At 37.6% G+C, this 19,931-nt stretch overlaps 1 protein-coding gene across 3 annotated transcripts in view; it reads left to right on the plus strand.

The window, feature by feature from the left end:
• Window positions 1-1,434: 1,434 nt before the first annotated feature.
• The window catches only part of LOC131955437 (phosphatidylinositol 4-phosphate 3-kinase C2 domain-containing subunit beta), a 28,325-nt gene continuing 9,828 nt past the window's right edge, over window positions 1,435-19,931 (plus strand). The window contains exons 1-27 of one of the 3 annotated variants that reach the window (XM_059319559.1): window positions 1,435-1,524; window positions 2,887-4,426; window positions 4,744-4,820; window positions 4,988-5,136; window positions 5,504-5,624; window positions 7,556-7,667; window positions 7,996-8,066; window positions 9,031-9,100; window positions 9,523-9,657; window positions 10,226-10,296; window positions 10,621-10,763; window positions 11,194-11,278; window positions 11,763-11,885; window positions 12,282-12,467; window positions 12,695-12,800; window positions 13,041-13,102; window positions 13,240-13,320; window positions 13,635-13,823; window positions 15,075-15,168; window positions 15,541-15,646; window positions 15,888-16,054; window positions 16,215-16,322; window positions 16,474-16,566; window positions 16,814-16,943; window positions 18,429-18,565; window positions 19,125-19,294; window positions 19,581-19,737. In XM_059319559.1, the coding sequence (XP_059175542.1) occupies window positions 2,972-4,426; window positions 4,744-4,820; window positions 4,988-5,136; window positions 5,504-5,624; window positions 7,556-7,667; window positions 7,996-8,066; window positions 9,031-9,100; window positions 9,523-9,657; window positions 10,226-10,296; window positions 10,621-10,763; window positions 11,194-11,278; window positions 11,763-11,885; window positions 12,282-12,467; window positions 12,695-12,800; window positions 13,041-13,102; window positions 13,240-13,320; window positions 13,635-13,823; window positions 15,075-15,168; window positions 15,541-15,646; window positions 15,888-16,054; window positions 16,215-16,322; window positions 16,474-16,566; window positions 16,814-16,943; window positions 18,429-18,565; window positions 19,125-19,294; window positions 19,581-19,737 (4,398 nt within the window). In that variant the 5' untranslated portion in view covers window positions 1,435-1,524; window positions 2,887-2,971. Of the gene's footprint in view, window positions 1,525-1,652; window positions 1,813-2,886; window positions 4,427-4,743; window positions 4,821-4,987; window positions 5,137-5,503; window positions 5,625-7,555; window positions 7,668-7,995; window positions 8,067-9,030; window positions 9,101-9,522; window positions 9,658-10,225; window positions 10,297-10,620; window positions 10,764-11,193; window positions 11,279-11,762; window positions 11,886-12,281; window positions 12,468-12,694; window positions 12,801-13,040; window positions 13,103-13,239; window positions 13,321-13,634; window positions 13,824-15,074; window positions 15,169-15,540; window positions 15,647-15,887; window positions 16,055-16,214; window positions 16,323-16,473; window positions 16,567-16,813; window positions 16,944-18,428; window positions 18,566-19,124; window positions 19,295-19,580; window positions 19,738-19,931 lie in introns of those variants that run through there. The other 2 variants (XM_059319557.1, XM_059319558.1) reach the window with 2 other exon arrangements.

Genomic DNA, 19,931 nt, shown 5'->3' on the forward strand with positions numbered 1-19,931 from the left:
CCGAAGAAAGTCTACCCCCCCCCCCCCCCCCGAAAATTTCAAGTGCCCCCCCCCCCCCCCGGAGAAAAAAGTCTGGAAGAAACACTGCACGAGTTATATATAATTACATTCTTACACGAGCTACATAATGAAATTCTTACACATAATGACATTCTTACAGTAAACCATTTAGCTTACACAAGCTACATAATGACATTCTTACAGTAAACCATTTAGCTTACACGATCTATATAATGACGTTCTTACACCAGCTACATATTACTTCCTGGCGGTGTCCTGCTAGGCACGGTTTGCTTACAACACAATACAGTGACTATCACTGACGTAGTAGTCTCAATGAGTTCAGTTGTTATCAAAGTATCTGAAACAACAATGGGCTAAGTTCCCTGAACACTGATAATGGATTATATATAAATACGGCGTATATATATATATATATATATATATATATATATATATATATATATATATATATATATATATATATATATATATATATATATATACGGCGTATATATATATATATATATATATATATATATATATATATATATATATATATATATATATATATATATATATATATATATATAGACTCTCTAATTTCTTTATACTATTCACCACTCTCACTCTCCTAATGAATATTTTTTAAATTACAAAATGAGAACCGTAGCTTGCTGCTGCTAACTTATGTCCGTTAGGCACAGCTACCCCCTGTAGTCACTGATGTTTTAACCGTCCTAGATCTTCATCACAATTACATCATGACAAATTTTATAAATATAATTTTACATTACAAATCGCACTAAAGCATTCAGAGTTTCTTCCTGTTTCGTCTACCCCCCCCCCCCCCCGAACGAGATGGAATTTATATAGTAAACATACACTTTTACTACTGTCCGCCGCCCCCCCCCCCCCCCCCCCCCGGAGAAAAAGTCTGGAAGAAACACTGAAAGCATTAGTTTTGGCTAGAGTTTGGAAATATGACACGTTTTTGAAATGTAATTACATGTGCACGCCAGTTTAAATTAAAATAAAATAAAGACAAAGTATTATTTTCTATTATTACGCTATAGTTCTAGATCTAGATCTAGAAATCTAGATCTAGTTTTTTTAAAACTTCTTTTGTCAATAAAGGGAAGTAACAGTTAAAACTTGGACATGGTTTTAAGAGGGGGCGTGTCATTTTAAAAGTTTTGTTACCCAACATTATCGTTCCTTAACAATAATCCTAACTTCAGTAATTATGTATCCTCTCTTATAGTAAGGCAGATAACTGAAAATTATGGTAATAAGAAAATAATAGTTTCAAAACGTAATATCATAGTTTCTAGTTCATGTAAGACCTACAATTATTTCTGGGAAATTAATTGAAACTATGCCATATATCTTTATAGCCTAACCCAGGAATACTAGGCCTATATCCTGTAGCTTTATTAAAGTCTCAGAATAATAGTTGTAATGTTATACACTCTAACCACACATTTTGATAGTATATAAAGCTGCTGAATGTACTTGAATGTAGTTAGTGCTATTTATTTTTTATGACTTTATTAGTGTTTTTCAATCGACTTTGCTAATAATTAAAACTAATAATAAACAATGTATGCAATAGCCTCCCTTTACTATGTTTATCTTTAATTTGTACTTCAGGTAAAAATATGGCGACTCGACTCGAACAATTGTTGCTTTTTATAGAACTTCGTACGTTTGTTGTTGTTATTTTAAAGTCATAATAATAATAGATCTAGATCTATATTGTTCTTTTTTAGAACCTAGTTATTTAGACTATAATGGATTGATAAAATAACGGTAGGTAGAAACAGGCCTGTGGTGTTTTGTTTATGTAGATTTAATTTAATTTTAATAATTTTGAGGTGTAGGCCTAAGAAAAATTTGAATGAATCATGACATTTTTTAAAATGAATGTCAACATAATTTTTCTAGCCCAACCCTTGTAGATCTACTCGCTACTTGTACACTTGTTCAATATTTAGATTCTAGATCAAAGACTAAGTTAGTAGCCTAATTAATAAGACCTAGCCTAATGAAATGGCCTACTACCCTAATCGCCACTAACTAATCGGGCCTAATCCTAACTAATCTGAATCACTAATCTTGTACTTGTTAGTCGTTAGTTTTAGAGTTTAGAGTTTTAGTTTAGTCTAAAACTAACAAGATAAGACATTGATTTTGATTTAGTAATAAGTAATTAGACTAGAAATAGAAGAGGGGACTTGACTTTAATTTAAATCTTATCTTAATCTTATGTCTGGTAAACAGTAAACACTGATTTCTAGATCTCCTACTGATTAAACAGTAGTAGAATACAGATATACTATATTACTATAGAATAACGATCTATTATTATAGTAATATTATTATTAAATATCAGGCCTACTAACTACTAGGACCTATAGTAAATTTATAGTCTATACTATTTGCTAAGTATTTTTAAATTATTTTAAATTATTAGTGTTTAGTAGGCCTGTTAAATTAAAATGTTAATAATAGCCTAAAAACTAATACTTTTCACTACTTTTCACTACTTAATAATAATAGATCTAGTAAGATCTAGGTCCTTTTTTAGGCCTACTTTGTGTGTACTTACATACATTACAGTTATAAGTTACCTACGCTGTCGTATGGAATCTAAAAATGTAGGCCTATGGGACAATATTTCGAGTCGACCCTTTGTACCCTTTGTGGGCTTGTTGCTTTGAGTAAAATATATTATAAACTCAAACAATAATATAAACAATCTCATTTAAATTTGTCTGTCCACATACCACGGACATGTAATGTTGTTAACAAGAATATTTTGCTTTAATATTACATTTTAATTTTTAAACTGATTAAGTATTAATACTAGATTTTTACCAACAGGGAATGGCAATGGGATTAATTGGTATTCAGACAGCACCCCACCTGAGAGTTGTTATATTTTGTGAGGTTGTAGACAGTTAATGACATGGCATCAAATAGGGACAGACAGTCCCCCACTCAGGGCCTCATCCCACCCCCTGTCGCTGCTCCTCGTCGTCGCAGTCCAGTGAACGTGCCAGACACCTTATTGGAGGGGCACCGAGCGCCACCAATACCCGCTCGCAGGAAAAGCCTGGCCAGAAAAAACGAAGAAGGGGAAATGACAGTTTTTTCTCCTGATTTTGGCAATGATGATAGCAATGCAAAACGAAAAATGACCTTCCCGAAATCTAACTCCATGTTTTCTAATGATGACCTTCAACCAGTGCCTGAAATGGACAGCAGATTTTCCTTGCCCCAGTCTACCAGTGGTTGTACCATGCACCCTGACTTGGACGGGCTAGATTTCAGTGGGTCAGTATTCCCTAGTGTGAACACTGAGTCGCGGCCACGCAGCTCATCAACTGATGAAATTCGGGACAGCCGCAAGCATATATACCCAGACATAAGCCATGCCTTTAGAGGGATAACACCACAGTTGCCTACTTCATTGCAGTATGCATACAATGGATCACAGTACCAAACAAACGCAGGCGTGTTACCCACCAGCTCTGTGGCTTCACAAAATATAGGTGGGTATGGCTGGAACAGCAGTGTATTTAACAACCTAAACTCAGGAGGTGCCGCTACCAGTCTAGCATCATCCCAGTTCTATAATTCATATTCCACTGTAGCCCCCAAAGGAAACCTGCATGTGTACCCACAACTCCCAAGCACTGTGGCAGACAACAACCTGATGTACCCAGCCAACAACTATCTCAGCCTGTTTAACACAGCCGGCTACAGCACAAACTACATGACATCTGCTGCGTACGACCACAACCCACAAGCCAGTACTGGGGTGGGGACTAAGTTAAACTATGTACCAAACATACATCCAGCAGGAGGCGCGTCTAGAGAGTCCTCCGCCTCACCCAGCAACCTGTTCCCCACACCAGCCCCCACAGGTTTTGATGACACGTTTTTCCCCTCGGAGAGTTCAACCAGCACAGCAGATGGGGACCTGATCAAACTGGGGAGTTTTTTACCTGAGCATGAGTACCTCTCTCTCGATTACTTTGATCCTCTTTACTCCCGTGGGAGGAAAGAATCAATCTCCCACAGTGAGGTCTCATCCCCCCAAAGTCCAGCGCCCACCACGTATTCCTTTGGAGAAGCTTTTCCTAACTTGTATGAGGAACACACTGGTGCTGCCACTGCTGGAGATGACCATATATGGACACCCATGACCAGCACACAGCAGACTGTCAAGCCTCCCCCTATAGGTTTTGAAGCATTCAACGCCGATGTGTTTGGGCAAACTTTTGGGACCAGTGATGAAGAATTTTTGAGAACTGAAGCAGGAGAGGTGTTTAGGTCACCTGCGTATGATGCCCCAGGTAACATTGTTGTGGGGACCAGTGACAAGCCTGCCAGACCACCATCTTGGCGCCTGCCTCAGGTAGGTTTTTCACCTGTTATAGCTGTTTGTTGTTGTGCTTAACTTTTGTCTGACTAGTGCGGTAAATAACTAGCTGAAGCATTAGCTTTATTTGGTTATTAAACGATACAACAATAGAACTAATATTGAGGCTGAGACAGCCAAAATAAATGATAAATGTTAAAAATAAGAAATGTTAAGAACCTAATCCCTCTACCACAGTTAAAGTCATCAATGGTGGGATCAGATACTGGTTTGTTTTTACTAGGGTTAAGATAGATCAATTTAAAATCTAAAATATTTTGATCAGCCATGTTTCTATTGTTTGATTTTAAAAGGACACAAGATTTGAACATTTGAGAAAGCGAACATTTATAGATCCTGAATCCGAATCATTCTGTCAAATGGTTGCAGAGTAAGTCATATTTGCATAATATGCTACCCAGTTAGTCATTTTTGTATAATTTTCTTTTTGAAAATATCTTTTATTTATGTGTCAATAACCCTATGACTTGTAATTTTAAATAGTTTATTGACTGAATTATAAATACTTTATGATTTTATGGATTTGATATGTTTCAGCCTAAAGAAGAGATATCTATCAACTGATGAAAAGACAAACCAGGGATTCCTTATAAATCAGATACGAGAGTGTCATATGGGGTCAATCCAGGTCAAGGTCAACGTCCACACACAGTTTGCCTCGGAACCTGTGTCATTTACCTGTGACAGTAAGTCAGTTGTTATTGCTATAAAGTGTGGTTTATGTTCACTCTCATCTTGGATGTTGGGTGGGTTTTGTTGGTTGTCTGACCCCATCTGATATGGGGGTTCTGTTCTTGTAATGGGGTCAGCATGATTTTCATTGTCTGACCCCACCGGCAGTGGCCACCAGTATCTGTGATGGGATCAGTACCTAAAATAATCCTTGTTCACTCAGCAAGATATTTAATCTCATTCAGGGTACACAGTAGTATAAAAAACAAAATGACTCTAAAAATTGTCTTTATAGTTGTCTTGATTGTAATATTTTAATTATTTTAAACATCGACAGCAACAATTTTGTTTAAGTATATTAATTGTGTCAAACATTGACAGCGACCGCGCTGGTGGAGCACCTGATCAGCCACGTCCTCTACACAGTTCTCCCAGCTGATCCCCAGCCTGATACAAATAAATTTCTGCTGAAAGTGTATGACCGCACGGAATATCTGGACAAGTAAGGCCTTCACTATCAAATTTGGTCTCAACAGTTGACTCTGTAGTTTTATATAAAATATATTGTGCCATGAAGTCCTCATTTTCTAATTCTTAGTAGATACATCTATATATATAATTCTCTTCTGGGAGCCGCTAGAAAACAAGCTGCAAACGCGCCTAGAAAACAAGCTGTAAACGCGCTCCCTACCTCCCCACCCCTACATGGTTTTAGTGAGCTGTGTTCACTCTAAATGTTTACAAGCAGAGCCAACGATTTTAAACGTAGGGGGGGGGGGGGGGGGGAAGGGGGGGTGTTATGGTCCTTAACGAGCTACTTATAGTGTTTTAAAGAAATATTTTCAGTGTCAGCGTTGGTACTGTCGAATTCACAAATTATGAATTACTGAAAATTAGAAACAACTAAATAGCGGCGTATGTTATGCAGCGGGCCAGCTCGTTTAGATATATTTGTCACTGTATATTTTGTGTCATGTAAATCATTGAAACAGTAAAGTTTTGAGTTTAATTGTTCATTAGGAATAACATTATGCTATAATTGCATTAATAAAAACAAATTTAATGTAGTAAAATTTACAGTATTTTTTGGAGAGTTAGCCAGAGTTTTAAAATCCATTTAAATTTTTTTTTTTGCTTTGTAGAATATTACTAATAGAGTTGTTTGATACAGTCCCTTTTAAAACAACTGTCATACTCCATTATTTCACTGAACCGCCCCTTAATAAATAAAACAACTGTCATACTCCATTATTTCACTGAACTTCCCTATAATAAATAAAACAAGTGTCATACTCCATTATTTCACTGAACCGCCCCTTAATAAATAAAACAACTGTCATACTCCATTATTTCACTGAACCGCCCCTTAATAAATAAAACAACTGTCATACTCCATTATTTCACTGAACCACCCCTTAATAAATAAAACAACTGTCATACTCCATTATTTCACTGAACTGCCCCTTAATAAATAAAACAACTGTCATACTCCATTATTTCACTGAACCGCCCCTTAATAAATAAAACAACTGTCATACTCCATTATTTCACTGAACTTCCCTATAATAAATAAAACAAGTGTCATACTCCATTATTTCACTGAACCGCCCCTTAATAAATAAAACAACTGTCATACTCCATTATTTCACTGAACCACCCCTTAATAAATAAAACAACTGTCATACTCCATTATTTCACTGAACCGCCCCTTAATAAATAAAACAACTGTCATACTCCATTATTTCACTGAACTTCCCTATAATAAATAAAACAAGTGTCATACTCCATTATTTCACTGAACCGCCCCTTAATAAATAAAACAACTGTCATACTCCATTATTTCACTGAACTGCCCCTTAATAAATAAAACAACTGTCATACTCCATTATTTCACTGAACCGCCCCTTAATAAATAAAACAAGTGTCATACTCCATTATTTCACTGAACTGCCCCTTAATAAATAAAACAAGTGTCATACTCCATTATTTCACTGAACCGCCCCTTAATAAATAAAACAAGTGTCATACTCCATTATTTCACTGAACTGCCCCTTAATAAATAAAACAAGTGTCATACTCCATTATTTCACTGAACCGCCCCTTAATAAATAAAACAAGTGTCATACTCCATTATTTCACTGAACCGCCCCTTAATAAATAAAACAAGTGTCATACTCCATTATTTCACTGAACTGCCCCTTAATAAATAAAACAAGTGTCATACTCCATTATTTCACTGAACCGCCCCTTAATAAATAAAACAAGTGTCATACTCCATTATTTCACTGAACTGCCCCTTAATAAATAAAACAAGTGTCATACTCCATTATTTCACTGAACCACCCCTTAATAAATAAAACAACTGTCATACTCCATTATTTCACTGAACTGCCCCTTAATAAATAAAACAAGTGTCATGCTCCCTTATTCCAGTGAAATGCCACTTGCCAACTTTGATTATGTGCACAGCTGTTTGAAGCTGGACAAGGATGTTTCCCTGGAGCTGATCACCTGTGAGGAAGTGTCTCGGCCATTCATCAGAACTGTGAGCACTGTTTGTCTGCAGTCTTTGATAACTGATAGTTTTATTTTTGTAATCGAGTTTAAGGCTGCGCCCCAAAGTACTGAAGTAGTTAAGATTAATTGTAAATCAGTAGGTTTTTAAAAAAATATTAATATAATAATTATAATTGCTGCTTAATAAAAAACTGATAAAAAGTTATTTCTTGATTAAACACTTCTCATTAAAATGTTAAAATTATTGCACCCATAATTAAAGAAAAAACCCCACTGTTTGGCTATTTCAATTAGAAAGTTGAGTGTCCATTTAGTGTATGAAATGTAAGCCAGTAATGATGTTGTTTTGTTTATAGAGAGATGATGATATCCAGATGTTGTATTTCCCTAAAGAATACATCAACATGGATGGCAAATCAGTTTCACAGTGAGTTACCTCCCATTTGTTTAAACTAAGTAAACTTAATTCACTCAAAAGCACATATGGTCTCCATTGGACCAGTGCTTTTTAAATAATATTTTGTAACATTATTCTGAATGCTTTTAATGAGTTTTTTGTATCTATTTGAGAAAGTTTGCTTGACTATTTGTACTAGAAATGAAAATATGAGTCCATTTTTTGTTATGTATGCCAATATTTTAGGCTTTAGCTCTGATGCTTATAGATTATCAAGGCTATAGAGTGGGATTTTTATGATCTTAAAGATGGTACCATTCAGGGTTACTTGGCTTTCACTACTAGGGCTTTTAATAGCACATGTCATTTGGAGGGACATGACATTTAGTTTGAAGGCTTGTGTTAGCACTTGACATTTGGTCTCAAGATTTTTTTACAATTTGCTGTTTAGTCCATAGGCTTGTGTTAACACATGTAAGTCTGAAGATTTGAGTTAGCACATGACATTTAGAGGGACATGACATTTAGTCTGAAGATTTGAGTTAGCACATGACACTTAGACAGTAAGCTTTTATTAGCAAATGGCATTAAAGTAGAAACTGTTATCAACATTGAAAAAGCGAGCATATAATAACACATGACATTCTAAGATAAAGTTGTCATTAGCAGATGACAGTTTAGAGGGAATGCATCATTAGCGCTGTAATAAAGCTGAATGCATATATTAGCGCTGTAATAAAGCTGAATGCATTTATTAGCTCTGTAATAAAGCTGAATGCATTTATTAGTGCTGTAATAAAGCTATCTGGCTTGGTTTATGCTTTATACAGAAATCTACCCCCACTACTTTAAATTTCTATCCTTGCTACTGCACTAATAGCTTTAGCTAAAGTCGCCATTAGCTTATCAGGTGTGAATAATGTGAATAGTTGTAGTCTTGTCTAATAGGGTTTAACGAGGTGAAACAAAATTTGTTGCTTATTTTTTTTTCTAGAGAGGCTTTATCTGTACTTATAGACACATTTTATCATGAGGTGGATGTTATACTGGAGCATTGTAGGAAGGTAATGCTACATTTAGATGTCATTTTTTAATGGTCTTTTTTAATGATGCATTGATATTTGTAGCTATATTAGATTAGATTACATATAATAGGAGGGTAGCAATATTAGCTTAGTACTATTAATTTCTGAAATGTATGTATTTAAAATGTTTGTTTGCTTTTACTTTTGTAATAGTCTGTGAGCTAATCTCAAGTTGTCAACAATGTAAGATCTAATTTTTGACAGCAGCTTTGTGACTCAACCTGCTGTTGGTGGTTGATTAAAAGCTTGCATATCATTACTACAGCTTTGCTCATCTTTGTAAACATTTACCCTCCCATTAATATCATGTACTCTTGTGTTTGGTGATGTAGTGTTTGTGTGTGGGTGGAGAGTACTAAATCAATTGGTAATCCCTTGCATGATGGGTCGTTGTTTGACAGGATGGAGCAGCCAGTTTCCAGGTGCAGACCCTGGTCCAGTCGGTCAAGGCCATCTGCTTTAACCTGGCCAAGGTTGAAACTGTTGAGATCAGTAAGGCCTTGGATCAGATCAGACGCAATGTAGAAGAACTTGTGGTAAGGACCTTGGTCAAAGGTTTCTCTAATTTAATTCACACACTAGCACTTTCAGAAACAACAGCTAGGCTATTTAGTCTCCCCACCCAGAGGCGTAGCGACACTTCCCGGCACCCGAGGACGAATTTTCGATTTGCACCCCCCCACCCCCTCAAACTTTCGATCGATTTACACCCCCCTCCTCAAACTTTCAATTTGTTTTTCCAACCCATTTTGGCACCCCCCTAAGGTCGGTGCCCGGGGACATATGTCGTCCCCCATCCCCACCCCCCCCCCCTGCTACGCCTCTGTCCCCACCATGTCATAGGCATCCTTCCTATGTCATCTTACAACCAACATGCAAATACATACTCTCTGCACACTATGCATTCTCTTCAACTCTAACATCAACTGTCATAATCTATCTAATCTATGCAAGCCTGGTACATATAATCCGCAGTAACATACTGACACCATGACATATAGCACGTCTCAACACCATTTTAAAACCTTGCTGGTCACATGTAGTCAATAGTACCTTGTTGTACTTCTGATAATATAAACTTGTCTGTTCTTTCCTCTTGATCAGAACCCAAGTGCCAGGTCCCAGTCAATGTTTGGAAGCCATTCTCAGGATAAAGACACTCAGGACGCCATCAAGTAGGTCACATGCAGGACTCACTCTACCCAACTGTTAGAACCTGATGTTAGACGCTTAAGATTTGAATTACTGAAATGTTACATGATCTGATTCTAGTGTGTCTATAGAACCACCACTGAAATGTTACAAAATCTGATTCTAGTGTGTCTATAGAACCACCACTGAAATGTTACAAAATCTGATTCTAGTGTGTCTATAGAACCACCACTGAAATGTTACAAAATCTGATTTAGTGTGTCTATAAAAACTCACTCGAATGTCACAAAATCTGATTGTAGTGTGGCTATAAAACCACCACTAAAATGTCTCAAAATCTGATCTAGCGTTGCGGTTCGCTGCTCTCTGCTGGAGGACCTAGAGGCTTCTGTCAATCTGCTGATTGATGCTGTCAAGCGATTGGTGCGGATGTACTGTAGGACATTCCTCACAGACTTTTTCCTGGGCTCTTCCGTTGTGGTTCCACACGGTAAGTTCAAAATCAGAATTTTGCATTTTAATACTTAAAGAATAAGCTCTGTATACTGTTATAGAGACAGATATCAAGGCCCGTAAATAGGGATGGATCGGACACATATTAAGAAAAGAAAAAGAAAACATAGCAAAACACGCTTTGGATTGGAATCCCCAGGGGAAAAGGAGGGTGGGCCGGCCAAGGAAAACATGGAAGAGAACGGTTGAAGAAGCGGCGAAAACAGCTGGGCTCACATGGGCACAGATGAAGGGAGCAGCCCAAAACCGAGTCCGATGGATATGTGTGGTTGCAGCCCTTTGCTCCCCAGGGGCCACAAAGGAATGATGATGACTGTTATAACATATTATTCTACATATTCTGCAGTTTAGAGAGAAATATATTTACTCTTACTAATGGACTAAAATCAAATTTTCTTCTTCAACAGATCATTTAGAAGTTGTGAAGGTCAAGGATAACTTTCTTGTTTGTATTTCCTCTGCTCATGGCCTGCCACCTGGAGCTTCAAACAGGTATCTAAAAATAGACCACAAGCGATGTTTCTGTAGCCTGTACCATCTTATGTTTTGTGTATGTGTTTTGTTATGCTACACCACTAGTGATGTTTCTGTCACAGATATGACCAGTACAAGATAGTCTGTAGCCTGTACCATCTTATGTTTTGTGTACGTGTTTTGTTATGGTACACCACTAGTGATGTTACTGTAGCCTGTACCATCTTATGTTTTGTGTATGTGTTTTGTTATGCTACACCACTAGTGATGTTTCTGTCACAGATATGACCAGTACAAGATAGTCTGTAGCCTGTACCATCTTATGTTTTGTGTACGTGTTTTGTTATGGTACACCACTAGTGATGTTACTGTAGCCTGTATCATCTTATGTTTTGTGTACGTGTTTTGTTATGGTACACCACTAGTGATGTTACTGTAGCCTGTACCATCTTATGTTTTGTGTACGTGTTATGCTACACCACTAGCGATGTTTCTGTGACAGATATGACCAGTACAAGATAGTCTGTAGCCTGTACCATGGCACAAAGAAGCTTGTGCCTGATGTCTCTACAACCTTCAAGTCCTTGTCTGTTGGGCTCTGTGAGAGGGTCCATTGGGATGAATGGTATTATTTTATATCTTTATTTAATAATACACTATGTAAAGGACTGCTTTAAAAAAATTAGCTTAGATAATTTCTGTTTTTTTTTCTTCTTTTTTAAAACTTTATTGATTGTTGATTTGTTTAGAAATATATTTCTAATCTTAATTTAAAAAAAAAACTTTTTTTTTGTTTGAGTTTGTCCAGGTATATTATTTTAAATATTAATTCTCTGTTTGGTTATATTTTATAGTAATAATTTAAACCTGGCCCATCTTGTTATTTTTGTTTTAGTCTTTTGATCTGGTCCAATAATTTTTCTTTTCTGTTTTAGTATTTTGTATCTGGTATCAAACTTAAGAATACTTGTTCACAAATAAACCAAAAAGATAAAATTAATGTTTATGGATTACTTTTTAGGCTGAACTTTGAACGTATGGCTTTGTCAACAATGCCAAGAGAGACAAGACTCTGCCTAATGCTTTGTGCTGTTAGCAAATACCCAGCAGGGGCAGATAAAAACATTGAAAAAGGGGAGGTCACTGCAGACAAAAAGATAATCTACTCATTAGGAGCCGCATCTATACAGCTCTTCAATGAAAAGGGGTAATTAAATACTATGTAATTAATAATTAAATTGCATACACACATATATATTATATTATATCTATACTTAATTTCTTTTTGGGATTAATTTAACAATTAATATCAGTTGCATTATTCTACAACAAGAGATATGTTGCAACTATACACTTGGACCATTTTAAATACAAACTTTTACTTTCAATTTTGCTCCGATGAACGCTATTGCAATTGTGATAATCTCCATTTAGCTATTTGAACCAAGGTCCTCAGCTGGTACCACTCATGATGGGTGTTAGATCAGATCCCATAATGCCATCTTGTAAAACTCTACTTCCTGACTCAGTACTACTTCAGGTAGGTCCCAGATCATATATACCATAACCCCTTTTGGTTTCTACATACAATCCCTTATCAAAAAATGAAACACTACAACCAGGAATGAGACAGCCACATTCTAGTATGTACATCATTTCATCAAACTAACATTGAGGGCAGTAAATTTGTCATAGATTTTAACTCTTCCCTCTCGAAAGCATCACACCAACCTCCATTGTATTCAATCAAAATATATAAAAAAATTCCCATTTCTCACAGGTAAATCTTCCTGATTTTGACCGCACCATTTTCTTTCCAGAACCATCAACCTTTGCAAATAGGTCAGTTTTTGTAAGATAGGGAATAAATCTACATATTATATAGCCCATCTGGCTACATGTTTATTTTTAAGTGTGTTCTACCTGTTCCCTCAAGAGTTTACACTTGTCTATAGAAATGTATTTTGTTACCGCCACAGCAAGCGCAAGTCTTTCAATGATCTTCTGCCTGCCATCCGCATGCTGGTTCATGAGGTTATGGAGAAAGAATCCTGTTCAGCGTAAGTTGCAATTTATTCAAAAATATTTTTTTCTTCAAAAGTTTCTGGTAATTTTAAAATCTTTACTAGAACTTAAACAGTATTTTTAAAGAAATAATTAAGAGAAAATATTTTGTAATTTGAAATTTTGCTGGTGTAATGCTCAGCTTGTTCCTATTCTGTTTCTTCCTCATTCAATCATCATTTTCTTCCCATAAACAGTGGTCAATGTGTTTTTCACATTTACAGATCGCCTTATTAAAATTTTTTTTAGGTGCATTTCAGGTTTACTATTATTTTGATACATCAGAAATGTTTATTTCTGTGTTTTTTAGATTTACTGCTGAAGAGTTTGAGATTCTGTGGAGCCATCGCCACTACATGATCGACTACCCTTCTTTGTTACCCAGAATCCTCCAGGCTGCTCAGTCGTGGGACTGGGCCAGTTTGCCAGAAATTTATTCCCTGCTGCGCTGCTGGAAAACACTTCACCCCATGCAGGCTTTTGAGCTGCTCCTGCCTCAGTCAGTACACTACGTCAGTCATAACATACATAGTGTAGGATGGGACAGTAGAGAAACTCCTACCTCAGTCAGTACACTACCTTAGTCAGTACACTACCTCAGTCAGTACACTACCTCAGTCAGTACACTACATCAGTCATAACATACATAGTGTAGGGTGGGACAGTAGAGAAACTCCTACCTCAGTCAGTACACTACCTCAGTCAGTACACTGCTTCAGTCATAACATACATAGTGTAGGATGGGACAGTAGAGAAACTCCTACCTCAGTCAGTACACTACCTCAGTCAGTACACTACCTCAGTCATAACATACATAGTGTAGGATGGGACAGTAGAGAAACTCCTACCTCAGTCAGTACACTACCTCAGTCAGTACACTGCCTCAGTCAGTACACTACCTCAGTCAGTACACTACCTCAGTCAGTACACTACCTCAGTCAGTACACTACCTCAGTCATAACATACATAGTGTAGGATGGGACAGTAGAGAAACTCCTACCTCAGTCAGTACACTACCTCAGTCAGTACACTACCTCAGTCAGTACACTACCTCAGTCATAACATACATAGTGTAGGATGGGACAGTAGAGAAACTCCTACCTCAGTCAGTACACTACCTCAGTCAGTACACTACCTCAGTCAGTACACTACCTCAGTCATAACATACATAGTGTAGGATGGGACAGTAGAGAAACTCCTACCTCAGTCAGTACACTACCTCAGTCAGTACACTACCTCAGTCATAACATACATAGTGTAGGGTGGGACAGTAGAGAAACTCCTACCTCAGTCAGTACACTACCTCAGTCAGTACACTACCTCAGTCAGTACACTACCTCAGTCAGTACACTACCTCAGTCAGTACACTACCTCAGTCAGTACACTACCTCAGTCAGTACACTACCTCAGTCAGTACACTACCTCAGTCATAACATACATAGTGTAGGATGGGACAGTAGAGAAACTCCTACCTCAGTCAGTACACTACCTCAGTCAGTACACTACCTCAGTCAGTACACTACCTCAGTCATAACATACATAGTGTAGGATGGGACAGTAGAGAAACACCTACCTCAGTCAGTACACTACCTCAGTCAGTACACTACCTCAGTCAGTACACTACCTCAGTCATAACATACATAGTGTAGGGTGGGACAGTAGAGAAACAAAAGATTTTTGTTCCCATTTTGTAAATCTGTGACCAGATGTGTTGTAAAGTACAAAGACTGGCTTCTTGTTTACCTGACAGGTTTCCTGACTTGAGGGTCAGACAGTTTGCTGCTGACTGCTTGAACAAAATCCCTTCAGATGACCTGATAGACTTTCTGCCCCAGATGATCCAGGTATGCTTCTATTGCAGTAGAGCTAAATAATGCTAGCTAAATTGGTTTTCGCCCCCAACAGGGGCCTTTAATTTGAGAGCTTCTCAACTCTGTTCTAGCTAAATAATTTTGTCTCCCAAACAGGACCTCAAATTTGAGAGCTTCTCAACTCTGTTCTAGCTAAATAATTTTGTCTCCCAAACAGGACCTCAAATTTGAGAGCTTCTCAACTCTGTTCTAGCTAAATAATTTTGTCTCCCAAACAGGACCTCAAATTTGAGGGCTACTCGACTCTCCACTTGCTAAATATTTATTTTCTTTCTTACAATGCCTCAAATTTGAGAGCTACCACAACTCTACAAAAACAAAATTTATATTTTGTCTCCCTAACAGGGCCTCAAGTTTGAGAGCTACCACAACTCCCCATTGGCCAAGCTGTTATTAGAACAGTCATGTAAAAGTCCCCGCTTTGCTCACCAGTTCTTCTGGCTACTGAAAGGTCTGTGTGAAGTTTGTCTTAGTTTTACTATGGCTTGTGTAAGATGTATAGTTTTGATAAGTTTCTATAAGAAGCACCTGGTTATTCAGCTCACTGTGACAGCTAACCTTTTGGAATCAGATGCACACTGTGGCTTATAACTCTGGCCCAGGACATGTGGTTTTATGGCCAGCTGCATATCATAAATACTTTGTTAATTAAATAAACGTAACTGAGCACTGTGTCTGTTGTTGAAACGCAGGTGCTGCCTCCCAGGATGCAACATTCAAACGCAGGTACGAGCTGATGTTTGTTGCCCTGGCCTCCGTGACTGGCGACGCCCTCTATCAAGAGTTTAAGAAACAGGAAGAGCTAGTCAAGGTCGTGACATCTGTAGCAGAAAAGGTCAAGACTGCTAAGGACAAAGATGTAAGCAGACTGATCAAAATCTGAAAAACAATTTGTCATTTATAAGCTATTGAAATAAGACTTAACATAAAATTTGAAGACAGACTGTTCTCTATAGAAAGATTGAAGAAACATTGTTTAGACTATAACTGAGCTTACATGAAAATAAAATTTATTTCAGAATACACTGAAAAGGGAATTAATTCCTTTGCATGAAATGATAGAAAAGAAAGGGAGAATACTACTACCTTATAACCCCAGTATTGAAGTTGTGGGACTTGATATGAAAGTAGGTTAAGATTTTTTCATTTAAATTACTCATGTTGGTTAATCATTGTATTAAGACAAGTAAGAAATATTTCATGTGTGTAAAATGATGTAAAATCAATAGACTTTTGTTTGAGTAGAAAAAATTAAAAGATTTAACTCCACTTTTTCAGTCATGTTCCTACTTTACTTCAAATGCCTTTCCTCTGAAACTGGTGTTCAAAAATCTAAACCCTAAGGCAGACTCACATTATGCCATCTACAAGGTAAGTTCACATCCATCAAGGGAGATTATTCACTGATCATGTTTAGTCTACACTGTTAATTTTAAAATGCAAGAACTAGTGAATGGATTGACTGACTTAGTTTAGTTGAAACATCAGTGACAGTCATTATAAATACAGCTTACCCACTTGAAGTCACTGAAATTATTTTGTTCATTAATTAAACTAAATTTAAATACCATTGGTCCACTTGTTACCTCTGTGATTGACCTCTGATTGACCTTGACAGGTTGGAGATGACCTGAGGCAGGACATGTTGACCCTGCAGATGATCCGGATTATGGATAACCTGTGGCTGCAGAAAGGCCTGGATCTGCGGATGATTCTCTTCTCTTGTCTGGCCACTGGACCAAAGAAAGGTGTTTTATTGTGCTGGCTTAGTTGATTTATTTTTGCTAACCTAGTGATAACTGTTTGAGATTCACTGGGGTCTGTGCTGGCTTAGTTGATTTATTTGTGCTAACCTAGTGATAACTGTTTGAGATTCACTGGGGTCTGTGGTGGCTTAGTTGATTTATTTTTGCTAACCTAGTGATAACTGTTTGAGATTCACTGGGGTCTGTGCTGGCTTAGTTGATTTATTTGTGCTAACCTAGTGATAACTGTTTGAGATTCACTGGGGTCTGTGCTGGCTTAGTTGATTTATTTTTGCTAACCTAGTGATAACTGTTTGAGATTCACTGGGGTCTGTGCTGGCTTAGTTGATTTATTTTTGCTAACCTAGTGATAACTGTTTGAGATTCACTGGGGTCTGTGCTGGCTTAGTTGATTTATTTGTGCTAACCTAGTGATAACTGTTTGAGATTCACTGGGGTCTGTGGTGGCTTAGTTGATTTATTTGTGCTAACCTAGTGATAACTGTTTGAGATTCACTGGGGTCTGTGCTGGCTTAGTTGATTTATTTGTGCTAACCTAGTGATAACTGTTTGAGATTCACTGGGGTCTGTGCTGGCTTAGTTGATTTATTTGTGCTAACCTAGTGATAACTGTTTGAGATTCACTGGGGTCTGTGCTGGCTTAGTTGATTTATTTTTGCTAACCTAGTGATAACTGTTTGAGATTCACTGGGGTCTGTGCTGGCTTAGTTGATTTATTTGTGCTAACCTAGTGATAACTGTTTGAGATTCACTGGGGTCTGTGCTGGCTTAGTTGATTTATTTGTGCTAACCTAGTGATAACTGTTTGAGATTCACTGGGGTCTGTGCTGGCTTAGTTGATTTATTTGTGCTAACCTAGTGATAACTGTTTGAGATTCACTGGGGTCTGTGCTGGCTTAGTTGATTTATTTGTGCTAACCTAGTGATAACTGTTTGAGATTCACTGGGGTCTGTGCTGGCTTAGTTGATTTATTTGTGCTAACCTAGTGATAACTGTTTGAGATTCACTGGGGTCTGTGCTGGCTTAGTTGATTTATTTGTGCTAACCTAGTGATAACTGTTTGAGATTCACTGGGGTCTGTGCTGGCTTAGTTGATTTATTTGTGCTAACCTAGTGATAACTGTTTGAGATTCACTGGGGTCTGTGCTGGCTTTGTTGATTTATTTGTGCTTACTTAGTGGTGACTGTTTGAGATCCATTGTGTGTGTATTCAGGGTTTGTCTTGACGTTGTTTGCAAAATTGTCAAAATTTCCCGTGTGTCAAGTATAATTGTCAAAAATTCATGTTCCAGGTATAATTGTCAAAATTTCCCGTGTGTCAAGTATAATTGTCAAAAATTCATGTTCCAGGTATAATTGTCAAAATTTCCTGTGTCTAGTATAATTGTCAAATTTTCCCATGTTCCAGGTATAATTGTCAAAATTTCCCGTGTTCCAGGTATAATTGTCAAAAATTCATGTTCCAGGTATAATTGAGCTGATCACAGAGTCTGAGACCCTGAGGAAGATCCAGGTGTTCTCAGGTGTGACGGGTTCCTTCAAGGATAGACCAATCAAAGAATGGCTACAGAAACACAACCCCACAGAACTGGAGTACAACAGGGTAGGTGGATACATTCTGGTGCCGTCAGTATCTCTTCTTGTCTAAAGGGTTCATTAGCCTTTTTATCTCTGGCTCTCTTGCATGAAAGCTTTAGTCATCTAATTATTTGACTCATCAAGAGTTAGTTAATTAATGTTCAATTTGGAAGAATCTATGACTTGTTATGTTGTCTAGCATGGACTGTGGGCCAACCTGGCTAGCTGAACCTTGGTCTGGAACAGGCTGGTTTAGCCTGAGCTCATGAGCTGATCAGCACTTTTCTTTCATAAAACTTTAGTTCCTCTCATAAATTGTCCATTTTTCTCATACATTGTCCATTTTCTCTCACACATTGTCCATTTTTCTCATAAATTGTACATTTTCTCTCACACATTGTCCATTTTCTCTCACACATTGTCCATTTTCTCTCACACATTGTCCATTTTCTCTCACACATTGTCCATTTTCTCTCACACATTGTCCATTTTCTCTCACACATTGTCCATTTTTCTCATAAATTGTCCATTTTCTCTCACAACTTGCCTATTTTCTCTCTGTCCCCCCCCCCCCCCCCCCCCAGGCTGTGGACAACTTCACGTACTCGTGTGCTGGCTACTGTGTAGCCACGTATGTGCTAGGGGTGTGTGACAGACACAATGACAACATCATGTTGAAGCAGTCAGGCCACATGTTCCACATAGACTTCAGCAAGTTTCTGGGGGATGCCCAGATGTTTGGCACATTCAAAAGGTACACACACTGGTTAAACTTTTGTTAACTCAGTCTTGTTAACTTAGTCTTGAGTGGTTCTCACAATACAATGGATGTCACCAAGTCACCCAAATCTTATAGGTAGGCCCTACTTGGTTTGTTGGGGAAAGTAAAGACTGCTATGCTGATATAGTCCAATAGATGTCCCTGAGTTCCTTCATATCTGATGGGTACTCTGAGAAAATTACTGAAGTTAAGATGTATGGCTATGTTAGCTAAAATTTTATATAAACAATGCATTAAAGTTTTTAAATCCTGTCGTTAGAGATCGAGTGCCATTTGTCTTGACCTCTGACATGGCATATGTCATCAATGATGGAGCCAAAACAGGACCCAGGTACCAGAACTTTGTGGACCTCTGCTGCCAGGCCTTCAACATCCTCAGACAGCATGCAGACTTGTTCAGGAGTCTTTTTATATTGGTGAGTGTGGGACTAACATCTTTTTATATTGGTGAGTGTGGGACTAACATCTTTTTATATTGGTGAGTGTGGGACTAACATCTTTTTATATTGGTGAGTGTGGGACTTGTTCATGTCTTTTTATATTGGTGAGTGTGGGACTAACATCTTTTTATATTGGTGAGTGTGGGACTTGTTCATGTCTTTTTATATTG

The sequence above is a fragment of the Physella acuta genome, unplaced genomic scaffold (assembly GCF_028476545.2).
Source record: "Physella acuta isolate Inbredline_101_S28 unplaced genomic scaffold, ASM2847654v3 ptg001066l, whole genome shotgun sequence".
Taxonomy (NCBI): Eukaryota; Metazoa; Mollusca; class Gastropoda; family Physidae; genus Physella; species Physella acuta.